Raw genomic sequence first — 23,989 nt, forward strand, 5'->3', positions numbered from 1 at the left:
TTGTGTGGTCAGCGTAAGTAAAACATCTGAAATGACTGCTCCGTTACAGTTAAGATGATCTGCATATCCTCATTTTGAGGCGTACATTAAGGAACTACTAATAAAAAATATAGTGACATGGATATTTTCTTTTGGCTATTGGAGATAGCCGTTTGTAAGGCTTTCATGTTGTAAGAAAAAATTGAAATCTTGAAGGGTTTGGCACCTGATCATATGAAATTGCATATCAAAGAAGAATGATAAATGAGCGAGTTACCAGAGAGATACGAGCAGGAATAAACAACATTTTGCTCGCAAGACTCTGCACCGAGGTACGGAAGAAAAACTGAAGAAATGGCAATCTTGCCGTACATGTCCAGCATCCTTGAAGTGGAAAACGGCATATGTGTTTTTTAAGTGGAAGTTTCCAGTTTGTTTGCAGACTACTAAAAAAATCTGTAACAATTGCAATAAGGACGAATGAATATCACACCTGATCAAAAATTAGATATATGGCTTTTCAGGCGTTTGATATGCTCTATTGGTGGAAAAATATCTAATTCCCTCCATGGGAACTTAGAATTTCCATTTGAAAATCACACCATCAGTGCAGAACTTGTGCTGGAATGATAGGTTCCAAAGTGTGCTGTACGTTTGTTGTGTTCTGGATCAGTGAAAAGTGATCCGTTTGGTAGTTGCAGTGTATTTGTGTAATTTTAGTGACGACAACGATCAAGGTGAAATTTAACACATTGCAGACCAGGTGCTCATCACACTGCCCAACCCCTGTGCCTGCCCATTATCTGTGTAACTTATTTCCTCAACACATGCACATAAACAAATGAGCTTAGCTTCAATAACCTTGTACTGATTATGGTGAAATTTACTGGAGACCTTTGGTAAGAGTCCCAATAATGTTTCCTGGTGTGGTATCTGCTCAATTCTACTTCTGCTCATTGTTTTGGAGTATACGAGGGTTTCAATGAGGGTATCATTTGAACAGTAATCTTTCCAATATAGTTTATTTTACCTGTCCCATCCGTATAAACAAAGCAGAAAATTTTCGCATCTCACTACTAGTTACATCTGTCCACTTAAAGCTCTCAGGGGATATTTTGTGTGATGATGCATTTTGCTGATGATACAAGTTCATGTGCTTTCAAAGAAATCATCACAACAAATAAACCCTACTACATAGTCAATGTTTTGTGGTTCATCAAGTCTTACCGTTATGCCAAGAACTCCTAGGAAATCCTCTAAAGTCGGTGAAGTATTATTTTCTACCCTTTCATCAGAAGAAATAGACATATCACTTCCATTTACACTCACAGCATCACTTTCAGCCTCGTTCTCGACCGCCATTACTTCATTTTTTTGGAAGGCATACATCATTATCTCCCGAGACATTTTTTTCAGAATAGCTTTCAGCATCCAACTCGCGACCGTCAACATCACTGGGGCAATCCGAATACTTAACCGCATATACTTCATTAAAAATATTGTCTGTGTCTAAACTCGTGTTCAGTCTGGGAGGTGCCATCTTACCCACCACATGGCTCCTTGGTCAGCGTAAACATGAGGTTGGAAAACTTAGCAAATAAATAAAAAAACAGAAGAAGAACGTAAAGCAAAGCTAGCATGGAATAAACAAAGTCTTCAACACCGAGATTCCAGTAACCTTGACCGCCAGGTACTTTCAGAACTTCTGACAAATGTCACCGAACATATGAGGCCCGTGAAGACGAGTTAACTCATCTCCCATCCGCAACACTTAGCTGGCCAAACATGAGTAAACTTTTCTCCCGTCCGCAATGTGTTAAGACCATATCTGCATACTGTGAAACAAAAAAAGAAGGGAAAATGTATCAATTTTTGCATTACTAGTTCCTGCATATATTCATATTATGAGAGATTATCACATGCTGAATCAGATTGATTGAGATGACTGTGTACATGTTTGCCAACCACTTTTCATTATAGAAAACTTCTGCTAGTAAAAGTAACTAGATATTACCAAAATAACACTAAAAACATTTGAAGAGAGACATCTCTTGGATGACAAGAGATACTAAACATGACGATATCTGTACTGTTTATTGTCAGGGCTTATAAATCTGGATTTAAGTTTCCAGAAACTCATTAAAGTTAAGTGTAGTTAAAATTACAATCGCATTTAGATAACTCACAGGTAACTGTGGTGTACCAGAAACCGGCCATAAGTTAAGCAGCTGGGAAACTCTGGACAGTAACAAAGAATCGTAGAAAGGGAGGGAAAAAGGAAATAACAGTAAAACGTCGTTAATTCGAAGGCGTTGGGGTGCAAAAATCGGACTTCGAATTAAGTGATTTTGAATTAACCGCCGCTAACTCAAAATTCAGAAATGCCAACCCCTGCTGCATCACAAAATATTCTAAGATCCTTTATAGCATGCAATCACCTTGATTCACAGTTAAACCTTTCAAATGCCGTGGGGAAAAAAAATTCCTAAATGTATCCAACAAGGTGCATTTATTGAAATAATGCTCTTGGATGACGCATACACTGTCAAACGTAACCTCACACCCGGGAAAAATAAACCACGATTCAAGGACAAAGGCTATGTTAATCTACTGTATATGCACAATGCAATTTAAGCAAATAGATTATAACCTACTTGATTTAGTGCAGTATGAAGCACTTGCACAGGTGAGCCAATAAGGCTGTCCAAATTGGAAATACGACACCAACAAAACAAACTTTAAAAACCCAGACATATATTTAACACAAATACCAAAGAATAATAAATAACTTTGTACAGTACCTGAATAGTTCACAAATGTTTAATGGTTCAGTAGGTGTGTTTTTGTTTTGTTTTTTGTCACACATTAGGCTTATTGCCTTTTAAAGGAAGAATGTATGAGAGGTTGCTTCATCTTTTATTTTTTTAAATATTTTTTTTAATAAACATTAGCTGTGAACTGCTCCAAATGGGCCATAGCCTTAATTGTAGCGTCGTCAGCATCAATTGCGCTTATAAATCCAACCCGACTAGTGCCGTATCTTCGTTGTGTTCAACATCGGCTGTAGCTGCATCTCCCTGTGGCTTCACGTGATCACAGCTGAATATCATGGCGGGATCCCGCTCTTCTGAAGTAGTCTCCACATGGTCTGTGGCGATGTATTCGGGGAAAGTCACCGACATTTGACTTTAGCCATAACTGCTCCCATTTGTCTTCATTGTCGTCTTCTTCTACTTCATTTAACGAACCAAAACCACATTTGATGAAGCTGTTCTTGATTGTCGATGAAGGAATAGCGTCCCAGGCAACTGTCACACTCCGCATTTCATCAATCGCGTTCCACTTGCATATTTCTCCCGCCAGAATATTTCTAGCAACTTCCCAGAGAAAGGAACGTGCCAGTCGCCTTCTAAAGGCACGTTTCACAGATGAAATTATGCCTTGATCTAGGGGCTGCAAGTAGCTCGTAGTGTTTGCCGGCAGAAAAAGAAGACGCACAAGTTTTAAAATTAAATTATGTTTGTGTGCAGTGCACTGATCCAACAACAGAAATATTTTTCTGTCCTGGCATGCTATTTTGCGCTCAAGGCATACCAGCCACTCTTCAAAAATTTTGCCTGTCATCCAGGAATTTTTAGACGACTTATATTTGCACGGAAAGTGCATGATGCCCTTAAAACATCGTGGCTTCTCGAACTTGCTTATGACGAGGGGAGGAAATCTCTCGCTTCCGTCCGCATTGCAACACAGAAGGACTGTGACCCTGTGCTTGTGAGATTTCCCGCCATGGCACTTTTATCCCTTAAAACCATAAGTCCGTTTGGGCTCAGCATTGAAAAGCATTGCAGTCTAATCGGCATTGAAGATATTATTCGGTGCATACAAATTGATTATGTGAGCCACACTTTCTCACTAACTGTCTGCATCGCCAATTTTCACTGATTCGGCTTCTCAGCACACTGCCTGCCATGTGATATTGTGCCGTTCCTTAAAACGCTGAATCCACCCAGTTGAACACTGAAACTCAAGCTCCATCTTTAGCGCCAGTTCATTTGCCTTCCCCTTAATAATTTCGCCATCAACAGGGATATTGTTTGCCCGAACATACCGAAACCACTCGATCAATTGTACTTCCAAATCAGAGTGTTTAGCTCCTCGAATGCGCATTCACTTTGTTGTATTTACACCCCGCATTTCCTGAGCTTCTATGCTCTCACGATTTTTTAAAAACTTTGAAAGCATTGACACAGGAATTAAGTCTTTAGCTAATTCATTTTTCGTCCTTTGTCGACCTCCCTTATAATTTTCTCTTTCTCGCTGAGTGTCTTTGAAGAATACTGAAGCTTAGCCATCTTGCAACACTAAAAAGGAAAACACGTGCCTTAAACTAAAAATACCATAACAATAAACTAAAACACAGTATTAATAAAATATACCAACTTTGAAGTTTATAACTGCACACTAAAACATTAAGTAAAATGAGTAACTACAACAATACAAAAGAACTATTTCACTAGAACTTGGCAAATCTGAAGCACGCACGCTGTGGACACACGAAAGTCAAAGTGAAATTGCAGAAAGATACACGTTCTGGAAGACGCGTTCTATTGTGATGCGGAGAATTTTTAAATCAAATTATGCCGTAAATATTGTTTTTAACAAAATGAAGAACAATTTTGAATTAAAAGTCTGAATTTCAATGCTGGGACCGACGTATTACGAATTACCCATATTTCGAATTAAACAATTTAAATAACATGCCAACACTGTACCTCGTGTTTCCGGGAACGAGAGATTCTTTGAATTAGGCGGCATTTTGGATTAACCGATTTCAAATTATCAAGGTTCTACTGTAATCATTTTTTGGGTAAATCGGATGAACCCATAATAGATCCCAGGGAATCACTGGATAGATGGAAGGAATATTCTGAAAATCTCACGAACAATGAGCTCATGGGTATGTACTGCTTGCAGTATATTTATTTTCATTCCAATTTTCCATACAAATGGAACTTTTCATTGACCTATTTGTATTATTCTATCATTTTCTTAATTTTTAACATCATATTTTAGGCTCTATTCTTGATCTTGTTCATGGTACAACTTCATGTTGACGGCATTATGTGTGTTTCTATATGTACCTGCATTCATTTTGGTGATTTAGCTCATCCTTCATACAATTTGTTTCATTCCCTAATCTATAATTGGCGTTGTTTTTTTTTTTATTCCGCGTATCCACATCGTATGATTGGGCTTCCGGGTTCAACCTTTGTTCATCTCTTTCTTTTCTCTTATATGCTTGTAACTCCAAGCTCTCGGCTCCTTCCATGTCTCCACTTATGTATTGGTCCTTTATAGCGTTTTCCCATTTCTTTTTCTCTTGAGTTTCATTCCTCAGATCTTGGACGTATTGCCTGTTTCTGTGTTCTCTTCCATCATAATAGTTGGTCTGTCTTCCTCGGTATGTCGGTCTCCTTCTAAAACTGCCTCTACCTCTGTTATTCTTGTATTGGTATTCCGGCCGATCGTATGGTACAAATCTTCCATTCCCATTTTGTCTTCCGGCTTCATGGTAACCCTGCTTGCATTGGCATCGGTTCTCTTCTCTTATCCTTTCTTTATCTTCGTTCCATTCCCTTCTTCTAAGGTTCCCATCATTTTCTCTTCATTCGGTACACGATTTCTTTTGGTCGTTTTCCCGGGTCATTACATTTATTACTTCTTCGCTCGCATTCCTATTTATTCTAGATGTTGCGTGAACAGATGTCATGTCGAGCTGCCTGAGTATGCTTTCCATCTCGACTGCTGATTCTATGTTCGCGGCTGTGAGTAGCCTTTGGATCTCTGGCGGGAATTGTTTTTGTATTCTTTTAATTACTTCCAACTCACTAGGTGCCGAATCTAGGTCTTGGAACCGGTGAAATTGGTATGAAAAATATTCGCTATATCGCGTTTGTCCTGTCGATGAGTACCTTTTTGAGTATAACTCTAATCTCAGATTTTGTTGGATCTCAGGATTCCAAAAGCGTTTGAGAAAAGCTATCTTAAATTCCTCGTAATCGTGGAACGTATACTTGAAAGCATGAAACCATAAGTTTATGTTAGCATCTAGATGTTTCTCGATTACCCTCAGCTTTTTCTCGTTTGGAATTCGATTTTCTAGGAAATATTCTTCCATTTCGCGCAGAAATCTCTTTGGTGAGATACTTGCAGTATTGTTGAAGTGTTCTGGCCGATCGTCGTAAGTCTTGATGATATTTATTATGGCTGGGTTTCCATTACCATTGGTTCTAATTAATTATTATTGAAAAATGCGCACATGCCGTGCAGAATACCATTACATTACATTTACATTACATACACATTACTTTTCTTTGCTATAAGCTACGATGGATTTCTGTCTATTCCTGCATTTTACTATATGGTATCGATCACAGAATTTCAAGCACAACTCACACACACATTCGTCACTTGGTTCGTGAAATAATTTGTTGCAGCACACCTTGTGGTGGAAACCATGGATCGCCAATCTCGTCGTCACGTGTCGCATATCATGATTAGCTTCCATCCAGGTCCTGTCTTGCATAGCAGATGTTGCATAGAAGTCCTCTGGTATGTTGTTTTTCTTCTCATGCAGATCTTGTATAAGCTGTTTGAAGCTGGTACTAGCTTGAAGTATAAGCTCGCATCTCAGATCCTCTATTAAGAAGGTCTCCCTGGTAAGCTCATACACTAGCCTCGATCTTGCATTCTGCGGGACTCATAAAATTCTCTTCAGGTATCCAATTAATATATCCTTGTTGCTTTGATCTGTTTCTCCAGATATAGTCTCTTCTCTCTCATTAAACTGTACTTCCATCACCCTCTGTTCATTCGGTTGCTTTGACATTATCGATTTCGTTATCTGAATATCATTTTTAATGTTTTGGATCTCTTTCCTCATCTGGTCCAATCCTTGTTCAGTCCTAATCATCCTCTCTTCGGTTTCATTTTTGTTTTTCTCCATTTCTTCTTTTATGACCCCCATTTTATCTCCAATCTGTTTTCTTGAGCCGAACTCGGGAAAAATTTTCTTGCCATGAGTGGGCAACTACCTTTTTCCTGAATCGAACGCTTAGTCCCGCGGCGTCTTTCTCCTTTCGAGCTCTACGAATGGGTAACAATTTTTTTTCTTGCACCGTTCTTATGGGTGACTATTTATCTAGAGCCGTGCTACAGTGCCTATCTCACCTTTCGGTCCTCCTCAGCGATCAACAAAATTCAATGTTCGAACAATATCTAAGGGAATAAGTTACATCAGCATTTTTTTTTACCGTGAATCCGACTGGGATTACCCTCCCTACCTTTCATTACATGCGAACATGGATTGGAATATTTGGTCATGAAGACTCGGTTTCAAACTCAATTAATTACCATCATCAGGTAAGATATTACCTTAAGTTAATCTTATAATCTATAAATAATATAAAATCACTTAAATTCTAAATTATTAATATTTATTCAAAATTATATCATCTTTTCAGATGAGCTAAATGTTTTCTAAATATTTTGTATGTACATTGGTATTTCATCCAAACAAAAAAAAAAAATCTTGAAGTCGTCCTTGAAGTCCATGATCATTAATCAAAAACTACCTCATTATTGCCTATGGTCTCATCCTATCAAATAATTCTTCTCCTAAAATTTTTCACGGATTAAGATTGTTCGATGAATTCATCCTGACTTATTATGAATTACAATCTATCTTCATCTTCTCATTCTCTTATTATAATAATAATGTTATTTGTTTTACGTCCCACTAACTACTTTTTAAGGTTTTCGGAGACGCCGAGGTGCCGGAATTTAGTCCCGCAGGATTTCTTTAACGTGCCAGTAAATCTACCGACACGGGGCTGTCGTATTTGAGCACCTTCAAATACCACCGGACTGAGCCAGGATCGAACCTGCCAACTTGGGGTTAGAAGGCCAGCGCCTTAACCGTCTGAGCCACTCAGCCCGGCCATTCTCTTATTAAAAAAAATTATAATTGTATAGTTCTTTATATTGACATTCAGAAATTAATTAAATTAATGAATTAGCTTGAAATTGTGTAAATGACACAACAAGAGTAAAATAAAAATGAAACTCTTTTATGAATAAAGACAAATTCTCGTGAAATATAAGATTCTACTGTTAAGCTCCAGCAGAATGTCGAGTTCTGACATACATCCAGTTTCGGTTATTGATATTTTACATTGTAAGTAAGCTTAATTATCTGTCTAGGCTCTTCAACTAACTTTATCTTTCAGAAAACACACGCAGAATAAGAAATGTTTCATGATTGTAGCTCGTAATAGCTACCGACGTTAATATATATATATAAACACACACACACATATATATCATTCATGACTAGATGTGATCAAAATATTCCTATGAAACCTGTAAAATCTTCAAGATAGACTCAACACCTTTGCATTCAAGGTTATACTATGTTGCATTGCATAATAAATTTAATTATATGTTTGCAATAATTCAAGGCACACATTAGAGGACAGTTCCTAATCCAGTAATAGCGATAAGCTAATATTACGAGGACACTAATTTCATACCTGCCGACACTAATCTAGTGTTTCAGCTTAAATCAACTTGAATATCAAACAGGATGTGGAAATTTTCTTTGAGGTTGCCATAATAGCCTGAGTTGTAGGTTAATTGAGATTAATTTCCGATGACCATACTTCATTAACATCCTGTAAACCCATCTTCAATTTGCCAATACGTCACATATAGATGAGACATAGCTCTCATAGTGCATTGGCACTGCTGGTGGCTTCAAGTAGCCTATGCAGTGGCCTCCACGGTATGCACTAGCCTTGCGTCTTGGGTGGTGTGCTAAGTCCCAACTGATAAGCCTAACTTAGCACACGAGGGCGAAACGCAGGCAACCAAGAATGAGTTAGCTGGAAAATTTGTAATGTCCAATAACGGACCATTATATTGGTATTATAATTTTACTCATTCGGGACAAGTATTTTAAATTCCCTTTGGGAATCAACATCTGTATTATCTGATGGCCAGGCAGGCATCAAATTTTGGAAATGAGACAGCTCTCATAGTGCACTGGCACTGCTGGTGGCTTCAAGTAGCCTATGCAGTGGCCTCCACGGTATGCACTAGCCTTGCGTCTTGGGTGGTGTGCTAAGTCCCAACTGATGAGCCTAACTTAGCACACGAGGGCGAAACGCAGGCAACCAAGAATGAGTTAGCTGGAAAATTTGTAATGTCCAATAACGGACCATTATATTGGTAACATATAGATTATTCGAGGTTACGTCGCTTTAAGCATTAAATAAAACCATAATTCTACACTACGTTACATACACTCTCATTAATTACTTATACGTGAGATTCTTTCTTCAAACGACCTTCCATTTATTATCATTCCCCAAACAAATATTCAAGGATATCTATTATTTATTATTCTCACTCCCTATCTCATATTTCCATCATATCCTTACATCACCGCATACATAAACTTCATTTGACCTATTCAATGTAATGCTTGATTTGAATAATTCCATATCCCAATGAAATTATAATATTATGGATCGACAACTTCTATTTCTGACAATATGCACTTGATTTGTCAAAACATAGATATAAATATAACCCATATTTACTCACGTTTGGCAATAAGTTGATATTAATGATCTTGGTAACCTACGATTCGATATGCATTACTGGTATTTACTCACTCCAAGTACATTTGAACAGCTTGATTATGGCATAACTCTTTGAAAATCGATTGACAAGACGTTATTATTGTGCTTCATTGGCGAATGCGACATTTCCTACATATGGAAGTTCTTATCTGCTTTTGAAGATTACCAAACACCATCTGAACAGCACTATCAATACGTTCACGATGAAACTATCTTTATAAGTCATCTCTTGAAGATACATCGATCCATTCCTTACATCAACACAACCAACAAATTACTACATGATACTACACAAATATCTACTTCTGAAAAATACAGCTTTTAAACTTATCTTATTCTGCCTGTGTTTTGGGCTGTAACTGCTGTAATTTCGTCCTCTTATGTGGCGATCATCTCTGGTTTATATCTGCGGCATCTCCGAGTCTTGATCGGTGGACTTGTGTTGTCGGGCAAGGCCGGTTCGGTTCCCGTCTGTCGCCAATCCCATCTCCTTCTAGCAGGCCATCACAGCGTTTTCACGTACATGCATGAAAAACATAGACAAATATAACATTAATTCCACGGTCTCCTTAGTTATAAAGCCTTGTTATATTCTTTAGTTTCTTATGAGGAGAATATGATGACGTAAATTCAACTATTGCAGTTTTAACGACACGAATGGTGGCTTAAATACTGTCAGGTTAATGTTAAAATGCTTCAAGATATCATTTTCATAGAAATCTTCTTCAATAAACTTTCATCGATCCTCAGTTCAACCCTGCTTTCCGTTCAGTCGTCTTCTTCATATCATGCAGTGTAATTTGCCTATGACCTTATATCTTTACGAGAAGTATAGCATTTGGACTTCGTATTTTTGTTAATTCTTCCGATAATTTTAGTATCTTCTCTCTAAAATCTGCTATTTCTTTATACAGTAGCTTCTTGAAATCTTCTGTGTATATTCTTCCTTTTTACGATCTTCGAATGTTCCTACTGTTGGTTTATAGTGAACTTTTCTTATATCACGGTTACCTGGATTCCGTTTGCCTGTATACTTTCCCTTATGTTAGCGGCCACATGGATTCCATTAGTCTGTATTTCATTACTTCGAACTTTCTGCAGCACGATTTACGGAACTTTACCGCTATTCTCGGCGAATGACGATTTCAATTCCCTGTTATTTTTTTATAAAAATTTTATATTTAGGGCAATGAAATGGTACAGGTAGGAGGATAATGGTGTTAGTAAAATTATGCTTGAGGAAGTGGAAAGGATGGTAAATAAACTCCATTGTCATAAAGAAGCTGGAATAGATGAAATTAGACTTGAAATGGTGAAATACAGTGGGTAGGCAGGGGTGAAATGGCTTCATAGAGTAATAATATTAGCATGGAGTGTTAATAAGATGCCTTCTGGTTGGACAAAAGCTGCAATTGTACCTATCTGAAAGTAAGGGAACTAAAAGGTTTGCAACAGCTATCGAGGTATTTCGTTGATCAGTATACCAGGTAAGGTGTTCACTGGGATTTTAGAAGGGAGGGTGCGATCAGTAGTTGGCAGTAAGTTGGATGAAAACCAGTATGGATGAGATTTTTGGTATATGCCAGATAATTGAAAAGTGCTACAAGAGGAATAGACAGTTAAGTTTTGTAGATCTATGGCCAAGTGCACGAACCCTGATTAGTGTAATCAGCATTTAAGATTCTTCTGAAACCTTCTTTAAATGAAGCTGCAGGGGATCATTCCTGATTATTATTTATATCCCTTATTATTGTCAGTTAAAGTTAAACAGTCAAGTTAAAGCGGTTACCAAACGTACACAGTGATTAGCAGTTAACATAAATTGTCTCTCAGATTTCAAGATGATTTTAAAGATGGACTGCTGAATCTGGAATATCTAGGACAGAATGCAAATGAGCCCAAAGGTATAACAATGGAGAGAGGCAATTTTTTTTTGTAATTTTTTATTTATTTATTTTTTCCCCTATGGGAATTAACGTCTATAACAAAGGAAATGCGAAGTCACCGTAGCACGTTCGTAATTCTCAATTCGTAAGCAAAACACGTTTATGTACACAATGTTTAGCTGAATCTTAAACAAAGTTGATGCACTTGGCCATTAAATAAGGCAACTTATAGTCCAAGAAAATCATCGTGAATATAGGAATTTGCTGTGCAAAAGATAAGGTAGTTTTGATTTTTTGGTATGTTGTTAGGGTTGAGCCTTTGATGTAAAATCCAAGTTTTCGACCTTGGGGGGCCACCATGTGCCCCTTGGTATTGAAAAACTGACATTTTTTACCTTTTCTCTACTTTTTGGTCTAACAAAACATAATTCAATCCCAACTTAGAGTAAATAAGCTGAAGTTTGAGACCAAATTCAGCTCTATAGCTTCCATAGTGGTTGGGATACAGGCTTTCTAACAGTTGTTTTTTATCAAAACGATGCAAAAATTGTATTTGTTGTTGTTGTTGAATTCTGTCAAATATCTGCTAAACTATGGTGTTTGGAGCAAACGTCATATGGATCGGTTTTAAATGTGAGTTAATTTTCTGTACACAGAACACAATAGGGCCTTTCTATGTCTAGTATTTGAAGACCTGTAGTTGTTGAAAATCAAAGTTCTGTAAAAGGTATTTTATGAATCGGAAGACAAACGCCAAACAATCAGGTGGTGTATTCCAATGAAAATGGGGGGTGGGAGGAAGAACATTCACACCCAGAAGGTACGATCTGCATCTGACGAGAAGTCTCGACAGTTTGTAGGTACAGCACGAGGAACAGATAAAGTAGAACCTCGATAATTCAAAATCGGTTAATTCAAACTCCTGTCATATCCTATGGTACAACAAGCTGGGGACAGGGGAGGGTTCTTAAATGCACTTAAGACACTACAATAAAGACACCAAGTTAAGGTGGCTTAATGCCAAAATCCACTATATTGAATTATAAAATGCACTGTACAAGAATTTACAAATATTTACAGCTCTTGAATGATGAAGATTTGATCTAGAGTTTGGGGAACTTCCTACTCTACACAATATTTTTACTAGCTATTAAGTCTACCGGGCGAGTTGGCCGTGCGCGTAGAGGCGCGCGGCTGTGAGCTTGCATCCGGGAGATAGTAGGTTCGAATCCCACTATCGGCAGCCCTGAAGATGGTTTTCCGTGGTTTCCCATTTTCACACCAGGCAAATGCTGGGGCTGTACCTTAATTAAGGCCATGGCCGCTTCCCTCCAACTCCTAGGCATTTCCTATCCCATCGTCGCCATAAGACCTATCTGTGTCGGTGCAACGTAAAGCCCCTAGCAAAAAAAAAAAAAAAAAAAAGCTATTAAGTCTTTGGTTCCCTATTTAGTTTTGTTAATACTAGTTGATACTTATCTTCCAAGAGGAGGATGTCTTCCCCAATGTCGTCTTTCTTGAAGCCTGACTTCACTTTCACAAGCTAGCACCCGCTGGTTCACTGGTTCCCTTCACTAGTACCTAAGAGGATGCAGTTCTGTTAATTTATGTGTCACTGTTCCCTGAGACTTCCTTAGAAAGGATCACTAACGCTGTACTGGAAGCTGCTGCTTCTGTGGTCACCTCCTGCCAAGTAACCAGCCTAATTCATTCTCCCGCTCGAATCTATGGTAGAGATGCTCTTCACCTCTGAACTGAGATGTCCTGTAGTCTACCGTCATAATGCGTAGTAATTACCAATTGGGCTCCTCATTGGACCTTCACCCGAGAGTACTGTTCATCCAAAGTCTTCAACAGCTACTTCTGAAGTAGAGTCTTTACTCACTTCAGATTATGCGAGTCTTGACTTCTTTTTTAATTACTCATATTGTTCCCTGGACGTATGTCCTTACTTGAAGACTTCCCTTGTGCTAAGGACTGTATGAGTCCGCTTAAGTGTGTTCTCTACCTAATTCTCTATCCTCTGAGTGTAGAGGACTTCCCGGCACATTGCTTGGGAATACTTGTTACCAATTTCTGGTAGTTCTGACATCGAGCTCTAATGTGAGTAATGTTCACGGCCTGACCAGTTTATTGTCCCACCGGACTTCCCTTACTCCCGGCTTTGGTTCCTGACCTACGGACTGCCAACCCAACTCCCTAGCTCTTCCTGCTGACTGCCACTACAGAGTCTCCTTGCTAACTCGCTATTGTGCCCTTCTGTTCCTCCTTAAGTCAATTTTGTATTCTCATTGTTACCATGCTCTGCCGAACTTTGAACCCTGCATACTTCCGATTTGTCGTGTTCCTATTGGTTACTATGTATAAGTTTCATTTTCCGTATTGATTGGATTCAATGTATAGACTAGAAATAAAATCCATTTACAATAAATAAGTATTGATCGGTGGAACACTTTTCTAGTCTATACCTTCCTATTGGTTAGCGGTATCCCTTCCCTGAGAAAATTCTAAACCTTCACAATTGTTCTTGATGCTTGGAGGTCGGTAGTTTCCTCTCTACGTGCGTTTTCAAGCTGTGCCCTGTCGTCCTTTTGACCGTGTACACATTGTGATAAGGGAGTTACAATTATTCTGTATTTGTTCAAACATTTCACCATTGCCTCAATGGATTCTACTGATCAGAACTGCATCTCCTTACGAGTTCCCAATGTATATTTCAATTTCATTTTCTTACATATATAATTATTTTTACCTCGATTCCTTGAAGTTGTACTTCCTTTTCTGACTTTAAGATTCTTATGTCTACTTTACTCCTATATTGTGAGGTCGCGGTTCGAACACACTCACAAAGTATGAATTGCGGGCGGCGCTGATGACAATCCCACCTAATTCAAAGAAGCTCTCGTTCCCGGAAACATAAGGTACAGTTTTGCATGTTATTTAAATTGTTTAATTCGAAATACGAATAATTCGTAATGCGAAGAACAATAAGTAAGATAGGAAACTTAAAAGGGTCCACCTTTTCAATACAAATAAATGTTATAAGTTTATTTACGACATATATTTACACTTGGAACTAGTTTTGACGCTGTTTGGCGTCATCTTCAGCCAAAATGTGGGAAATAGGCATAGGCGTAAGCATGCAGACATTTACATTATACAAGATGTTAAATCAGTGTGATTAAATGAGAGACATGAAATCGTGAACTACAATGTCAGTTTACAAAATGGTCATGAAGGGTGAGTCAAAATTGTATAATCATGAGGTAGGGCTCAAAAACATAATGACTTAAAAAACATATAAACTGCAACAAAAACGCGCGGAAGTTCGAGATGATTGGCATTGGAGATTCAAATTGTTTCAGACACTCTTCCATTGAATGTTGCCTGCCGCGAGTGTAGTACAAAACATAGGTTAGATTTCAATAAACACAATAGTTCCAAAATGCACATAACATTTTAAAAATATTTTTGGGTTGAGATGAAATTTGGTAGTTAGGGATTGAAATCACTTATTCACTAAGCATCAATTCAAAACCAGCTGTGAAGGGTGAGACAAAATTGCACAAGCATGAGTTTGGACTCGATAAATGCAAAAACTGAAACACATGCAACACACTCGAAACTGTAGGTTCGTGATGGATTTGGCACATAAAGGTCTGTGTTCACTCATTCATTGAATGGCACTGGTGCGAGTGTAGTTCAAATACGAGGTAGTATTTAACAGAATCAAGTCTCTTAGAATTGCACGGGACATCTGAACTCATGGTGCAAGATGAACTTGGCAGTAAAGGTTCGAATTTGTAGATATTCAGTAACGCCACTTCAAAACAGTCCATGAAGGGTGAAACAAAAGCTATAACTCACATGAGTTAGGACTCATTAAATATACTTTCAAATACAAATAACATATTCAAATTTTTCGTAGTGCAAGGTGAAATTGGCAGTTAAAGAATTAAAATTTGTAGACACTTCTTCGTCAGATGCCATATAGGTCAGGCGTAGCATAAGTATGAGACAGGGCGAGTTTATTGAAATCTAACCTATGTTTTGTACTACACTCGCGGCAGGCAACATTCAATGGAAGAGTGTCTGAAACAATTTGAATCTCCAATGCCAATCATCTCAAACTTCCGCGTGTTTTTGTTGCAGTTTATATGTTTTGTAAGTGATTATGTTTTTGAGCCCTATCTCATGTTTATACAATTTTGACTCACCCTTCATAACCATTTTGTAAACTGACATTGTACTTCACCATTTCATGTCTCTCATTTAATCACACTGATTTAACATCTTGTATAATGTAAATGTCTGCATGCTTACGCCTATGCCTATTTCCCACATTTTGGCTGAAGATGACGCCAAACAGCGTCGAAACTAGTTCCAAGTGTAAATATATGTTGTAAATAAACTTATAACATTTATTTGTATTGAAAAGGTGGACCCTTTTAAGTTTCCTATCTTACGTTCTCAGTTCAATATGGACAAAAAATGAAATTCTTAGATTTAAGCGAAGAACAATGTCGGTTCCATTACCAAAATTCAGACTTTTAATTCAAAACTGCCTTTACATTTAAAAAAATAGTTTTTTTCCAGAGTAATTTAAATTTGAAATTTATCCGCGTCGTAATAGAACGCATCTTCCGGAACCTGCTGGGGTAGATTTCAGTACTTTCACTCACTTCGGTATGTCTACAGTGTGCTTCATATTTGCTAAGTTCGTGTAAAATCTTAATTCTTTTGTATTCAGCGTTTTAAGGAACACCATAATATCACGTAGCAGGCTGTGTGCAGAGAAGAATCATCCGCGAATACCGGCGATGCCGACAGTTGGCGAAAAAGCGTGGCTCATATAATCAATTCGTATGCAGCAAATAATATTGTCAATGCTGATGAAACTGCATTGTTTTTTATTATGCTGAGCCTAAACGGTCTTACAGTTTTATAGTAGGGAAGTGATAGCCGGGAAATCGTACAGGGTGGAGGGCCATTGCACTGTGTTTCAATGCACACGGAAGCGAGAGACTTCTTTCCCTTGTCATAGGGAAGTTCGATAAACCACGATGTTTTAAGGACGTGGGGCACTTTCCATGCAAGTACAGGACATCTAAAATGCATTCAGTACAGTAATCCAATGAATAAAGGACTTGCGGGAGCCAGCATAATTTGTCCTCGTCTTGGAATCCTGCGTTTTTTCTTTCAATGCGTGAGTTTATGTTTGACAGTGATTTATCCAAGTGCATTATTTGAATAATGTAAATGCACCTTGTTGGATACATTTCAGGAATAAATTTTTCCAAAGCAGTTGAAAGGTGTAAACTGTGAATCAAGGCGATTGTGTGCATGAATGCATCTTAGAATGCTTTGTGACACTGCAAAGGGTTCACATTTCTGAATTACGAGAGAAGTACCATGGCGGGAAATCGTATAAGGATAGAATCACTGTACTGTGCTCTAATGCAGATGGAAGCGAGAGACTTTATCCCCTCGTCATACAAGAGTTTGATAAACTACAATGTTTTAAGAACATCGAGTACTTTCCCTGCAAGTACATGACATCTAAAATGCATTCAGTTCAGTAATCCGATGAATAAAGGACTTATTCACGGGAGCCAGCATAGATTTCTCCTCATCTTTGAATCATGCTCTTTTTTTTTTTCTTTTGTGTTATGAGGTTATGTTTATCATTGAGTTATCCAAGTGAATACTGTATTGTGAATTTGAATACTGTAAATACACGTTGTTGGATACATTTTGGAAATAGATTTTTCTGTGGCATTTCAAAGGTGTAAACTATGAATTAAGGTTAACTGTATGCAGTACGGGTCTTAAAATATTTTTTTTACGCGGCAAGGGTTAGCATTTCTGAATTAAGAGTTGGTGGTTAATTCAAAATCACGTAATTCGAAGTCCGATTTTTGCGTCCCAGCAACTTTGAATTAACGAGGTTTTACTGTATATTTACAATTACATTTATTTTGGAATACAAAATCAGTGACTAGTGAGTCAACAGGTGAACACGCTCCGTTCTTGCACGGCTCGAGACAACGAAGATATTGAAAATTGTATGCAGTGCATATAATGATGCATTGCAAATGATAAATATCAGTATGGATCCGTATGGAAGATACTATATGTAGGATGCTAATTACTAATTAGCATCCTACATACATTATATAATGATTTTCATTGAATTATGTTCAGGCCTTTTCTTGTGGCTCGGCACTAATATGGACTAAGAAATAAAAGTCTAAATTCATGAATATCTCTGTTATCATAGCCAGTACGGTAAAACTTTATAACCAGGCTGAGTTGCACAGACAGTTGAGGCACTGGCCTTCTTACCCCAACTTGACAGGTTCGATCCTGGCTCAGTCCGGTGGCATTTGAAAGTGCCCAAATATGTCAGCCTCGTGTCGGTAGAAATTCTGGCACATAAAAAGGGCTCAATTCCAGCTCCTCGGCGTCTCCGAAAACTGAAAAATTGGTTAGTGGGACATAAATCCAATAACATTGTTATTATTAAAACTTTGTAAGGCATAAATGATCAGAAATTATATTACCTATAACTTGTGTTAGGTGGGGTTTATCAGTAGAACCACTAATAACATAGATACTTGAGAATTAAATTTTAGGCCTTCTCCTAAACTACCATTTCACCAGTGTGATTAAAATTATTTATAGTCAACATTGTAGTGAATTATTCGCCAACTTCACGTACCGATTTTCATTAACCTTTTCCAGTCCAACGGCGAGGTGACCTCGACATCATGGTTTATTTTAACTGGTCCAACATCGAGGCCACCTTGACATTATGTTTCATTCTGTTTAAGATGTTATTTATTGAAGTTCCTTTACCTGATTGAGGTCGATCGATATCCCTGATGTTTCTAGAGCAAATTTTTGTGCACAAAGGAAGCCGTCCTTTTATCTCCATGGAAATAATACGAAATATATGTAGCCGTGAATCGTCATGGTTACCCGCGGCCTGTTAGCTGTGTTTTGTTTACATTGACTAGTGTGCACGTGTGTTGTACTAGGCGTGTTTATCTGTGAATGCGAATTGTCTCAGTTGAATTTGTGATATAAAAACAGCAAATTTGAATGAAGGAGAAATACGTATGCACATTTATTTTTAGGCAGCAGTGCCGATGATTATTTATTTGAATTAGATGAAGAGTTTAGAGAACTGTCAAGTGAAGATGAAGGTGTAATGAACTCCAGCATTGCAAGTGAAACTTCAGCGACTCGACCTGTGCGTAAAAAAACACGGAATGATCCCGGACCATCCTTGCTGTTTCTGAAGATTCAGAAGGGGAAGTTCCAGTGTCTGCTACAAAAGCAAGAAGACGGACGAAGATAATGGGCCGGGGTGGAGGAGGGGATGCGGCACACAGCAATGATGACGCTTCTCAGATCAGTGTTGATCATTTGAGTAACAGTGGTTCTGAAAATACTTCCGCACATACAAATGGGAATGCAAACGACATTAGTGTTTACCGGAATGAAACATATCATAATAATGAGCCTCCTAGACTGAGTTATTCATCAGGTCAGGAAACTAGAGGACTGCAGGCTCGTCCTAGCTGCATCACTCCATTTCAGTTTTTTATGTTATTTTTCACTCCTGCACTGATGACTTTTGTGTAAACCTGTAACTCACTCACTAGACTCATGTTTATGCGATATAATATTCATAATAATATTATAGTTACTAATAAAAGATGTGAGTTTAATCTGACTAGGTAAAAAGGTGCGAAATTAATTTGGACCAGACTTATAACATGTGACAAAAAAATTGGACTGCAAAGGGTTAAATTCTGTTAAGTCATTTTTCTCGCGATGCGTGTACAGACATAGTCAGGTGGACAGAGATAACTGAAAATAAGAAAATTGCATTTCTTTCCTACTGTGGACAGAATTTTTATTTTTATTTCTGAGCACACACAAAACTTATTTTATATACATAGATTCTGCTCCTTGATTTCCTTCGCTAATTGCCTGCTGTGGATTCTTCTTATGTTTCTGTTCAATCCCTGTCTTATTTTAAATGGTTTGCTGTCCTTAAACTGTCCTTATATTGTTTCCTATTTTCAACCCAAATGTTATATGTATGAGTGAATAGATTTGTTTAATGCATGTTGTAATATTTTGATAATCTTATTTTTCTTTACAGGGGTTTTGAGTCCATGTCTGATTTTGACTTGATGTTAGCTCGTAAGAAAGAAATGTCCAAGAAGAGAAAAAGAAAAGATATAGATATTATTAATGACAATGATGACATTATAGCACAGCTCCTACAAGATATGAAATTTGCTGCCGAGGTGAGTTTAGATTAATCTGAATAGAAATATCACAAACATCCTAGAAAGACATTTTGAAAATAGAGTGAATCCAGTTGTATAATTTCCATTGCAGCCAGGATAGGGGAACTGAAATACTAATTTGCCATTTAAAAAAGAGCACTCCAAGGAGGAGTTGTTGGAATTGCATGACTGGGCATGTTTAAGAAAAAAGTACCTTAAAAGACCAGACGTTTAATAGATGCTGTGGTCAAAAAAGACCAACACCTCTTTTGAAATTCCCCATTACTTATCCATGACAAAGATCATAACTAAAATATTAATGACTTCCTTCCACAGCGTTGAGAAAACGGTCCTTTTCTTCGCAGGAAATTAATAGAAAAATATATTGTGAATAAGAGGAATATTTCAAGACATGTGTCAGTTTATTCCATCGATGAAATATCGCCATCTGGTCATTTTATCTAGTTGAGGTGAAAGGTAAATAAAAATGAATATATATAGTATTGACTAGGAGGATTATTTACCTACATATTTGTTGTTACTCTGTGGATACACATCTACCTTGGGTAGAAGATGTGATATTTGGAGACAGGGAAGCATACAGGTTTTGTATGATATCTTGCTGCATATCTGTCCATATTTGCTGCAGACTCTCTTGCCTCCTGCCGTTCAAGTTATGTTGTCTGTGGTGGGTGGTGGTGGTGGTGGTGGTGGTGTTCTTGAAGTCACAATAGAGTTGGAAGTTTTCATTGTAATGGCATGCACCCTTGTCTACTGCCAGTTACAATTTATTTGGGTGTTCATTACATTTCGCACTTCCAGTCATATTTGAGATAGGAGGATTTCATAATAATGGCAGGCCCTCATTCTTACTGTCAGTCACAACTGAGTTTGGGTGTTTTCATTATAATGACAGGCCCCCTTGCCTTCACACTCGACTTGGGAAGTTCTCATTATAAAGCCCTTGCCTACAGTCAGTCATAATTGAATTCTACTGCCATTCAAATTATGTAGTCCAAGGTGGTGGTGGTGGTGGTTGTTGTTGTTGTTGTTGTTGTTGTTGTTGTTGTTGTTGTTGTTGAAGAGAGATTGTTTTATAAAACTTCCTTCTTAACTAAATTTTTCATTTGTTGCTGTGGCTGCAGAATCACAAGGATGTCAGGAGAGCTTATGTGTGAACTGACTTCGTATAACTGGCCATGGGGAAAACCAGCATTCCTTAAATCCACATCAGCAACTTTTAAAGACTGCCCCTGAGGTTTGTTTATTGTTATTGCAAAGTTTACTTTAATAGGAAATTGCAGTCGTTTATGATATAGATTTGTATCCCCATAGGGAACTTGAAATATTTGTCCCGAATGAGTAAATTTATAATACCATATAAATGGTCCGTTATTAGACATCATAAATTTTCCAGTTAAATCGTTCCTGGTTGCCAGCGTTTCACCCCAGTATGCTAAGTTGGGCTCATCAGTTGGTAAATAGAACACCCACCAAGACGCATGGCTAGTGCATACTGTGGAGACCACTGCGTAGGCTACTTGCAGCCACCGGCAGTGCCAATGCACTGTGAGAGATTTTGTCTCATTACCAAAAACTGATACCTGCCTGGCCATCAAATAATATAGATGTTGATTCCCATAGGGAACCTGAAATATTTGTCCCGAATGAGTAAATTTATAATACCAATATATATGGTCCGTTATTGGACATTATAAATTTAGTTAGTCGAAGGGAATAACAGGAACACGGATAATTGCCGATAGACAACATTTGTATTAATTTCCATTATTCTAAAATGCAAGCGTCCAGTATAAATTTTGGTGTATCAGATCATCATGCTCAAATTTTGCAACTAGAAATGGAGAATGTTACCAAGCATTCAACCAAAGTGAAGCAAGCACAATTAACTTGTTTTTTCTCTGCAGTTGCATGTGGCAGTTTCATTGAAGGTCTTGAACTTCAGGCCTGGGCTCCAATAACATTTGGTCATAGCATTGACCAAAAGTATTGAACCTTTTTAAGCATTTTTTAATGCAATTTGAATTACATTTTCGAAGAAAACTAGCAGTAATTGATAAAACTTCAATAAAGCCATGGATCACGAAGGGTGTACGGATTTCAAGTCAAAAATGTAAATTACATAGTAGATTAGCACAGCATAGTTGTGACCTGGATTTTTGCAAGTATGTTAAAAACTACAAATCAGTCTATCGAAGAGTTCTTAGGGCGGCTAAGATAACAAGAAAATTAGAGTTGTGCAGTAAATCATGAACTACATGGAATGTAATCAAGGGAGAAACCAACAGACGCACAGTTGGAAAATTAAGTTGCTTCCATAAAAAATAAGGGAATACAAATGAATGACCCTTGTCATTATCTAATTATATAAATTATTTCTTTCTATCCCTACCATACAAACTTGAAAATGCATATAAATCAGATGTATTACCAGAACTCCCAACCTTTGTGCAAAACTCGAAGTAATTAACTCCAGTAACAGAATTGGAAGTTCTTAAAATCATACAGTCTTTGAAGAATAAAACTTCCACAGGTGTAGATGAAATCCTCACAAAAGTCATTAAAGAATGTGCTCCTTATCTGGTACAGCCTTTAACTTATCTCATCAGTGAATCATTTTCTAGTGGTCAGTTTCCTAATCTCTTAGAAATAGCTAAAGTTATCCCAGTCTTTAAAAGTGGAAACTTACACGGTTTACATAATTACAGACCAATATCAATACTTACTGTTATTTCAAAAAGATTTGAATGTGCTATGAAAGATTGGCTTAGGTACTAAATTTGTAATCAAATACAACTTGTTAAATAATGCACAACACAGGTTCAGAGCTGGCAGTAGTACTTTGTCTGCTTTATCACATTCCACACGTAATGATGAAACTGATAGGACTATTTCTTGACCTTTCAAAGGCATTTGATACTGTTGATCATGAAATAATGTTGCACAAATTATATCAGATTGGGGTTAGAGGAATTGTTAAAACGACTGGTTCTGATCATACCTGGATAAACAATCCCAGTTTCTTGAAATTACACATTGTAACAGTAAAGGGCATAATGAGACACATCACTCTCAGATGAAAAACATGGACTTAGGTATTCCACAGGGTAGTATTTTGGGGCCTGTTCTTTTCTTGATCTATGTGAATGATCTTCCTCACAATAATCAAGTAGAAACTGCAGTTCTGGGCGCTGATGATACAAACATAATTATTAATAATTATTAATAATCCTGGCTATAGACGTTGCAGAAAATGCAGTCCTGTCTAAGTTAAAATTATGGTTCAGCAAAAACAAATTAACATTGAACCTAAAAATGACTCAATACATGAAATTCAAGGCATCTAACTACCGTGACAAAACTGAAAAAAAAACACCATCTTCTATTAAATGCAAATGCAATTGAAAATACGTTGACCACAGAATTTTTAGGTGTCCATATTGATGAAAAATTAAGATGGGATTGTCATATGAAAAAAATAGGGAAGTCTCTGAGTTCTGTTTGTTGTGCCTGAAGGATTTTGTCCAATAGTTGTAGTGAAGAATATGTTGGAATAGCATATTTTGTATATTTCCATTCAGTCATCTCTTATGCTATTGGTCTCTGGGGCTGCTACAAATCAAATCTTGATGTTATTTTTGAATTGAATACAGAAACAAGCTATCAGAATTATATCGTGATGTAACAGGTTAAATCATTGCAGACCATTATTTAAGAGACTAAGCATACTCCCAATACCAAGCATATACATAATGCAACGCATTCTACACGTGAAAAAAAAAAAAATTGATCATTTCAGAAAGAATGTTTACAATCACAATTACCAGACGCGAACAAGAAATAATATTTTTATCGAACACAAAAGTAAAACCATTGCCTTCAGACGTGTAGACTGTTGGAATCGGATTATAGAGTAGAACCTCGATGCATCGTTCCCGAAACTGTTGTTTTCCCAAATCCATTGTTCATTTTATACGGTCCTAAAAATTTTCCATATAAACCAGTGTTAAATTCCCCTGCATCTATCGTTCCTTGAACTATCATTTTATCACATCGATCATCAAAAAATATTTGTCCTCGGCCACAATTTTCC

General features: G+C 37.4%; 1 protein-coding gene across 3 annotated transcripts in view; it reads left to right on the plus strand.

Moving 5' to 3' along the window:
- LOC136877389 (protein IWS1 homolog) overlaps positions 1-23,989 on the plus strand; it is a 194,554-nt gene that overhangs the window by 80,349 nt on the left and 90,216 nt on the right. For all 3 annotated transcript variants that reach the window (XM_067151389.2, XM_067151390.2, XM_067151391.2), the window contains exon 6: positions 19,746-19,893. In XM_067151389.2, coding sequence (XP_067007490.2) covers positions 19,746-19,893 — 148 coding nt within the window. The remainder of the gene's footprint in view (positions 1-19,745; positions 19,894-23,989) is intronic.

This window comes from Anabrus simplex, chromosome 7, assembly GCF_040414725.1.
Source record: "Anabrus simplex isolate iqAnaSimp1 chromosome 7, ASM4041472v1, whole genome shotgun sequence".
Classification (NCBI taxonomy): Eukaryota; Metazoa; Arthropoda; class Insecta; order Orthoptera; family Tettigoniidae; genus Anabrus; species Anabrus simplex.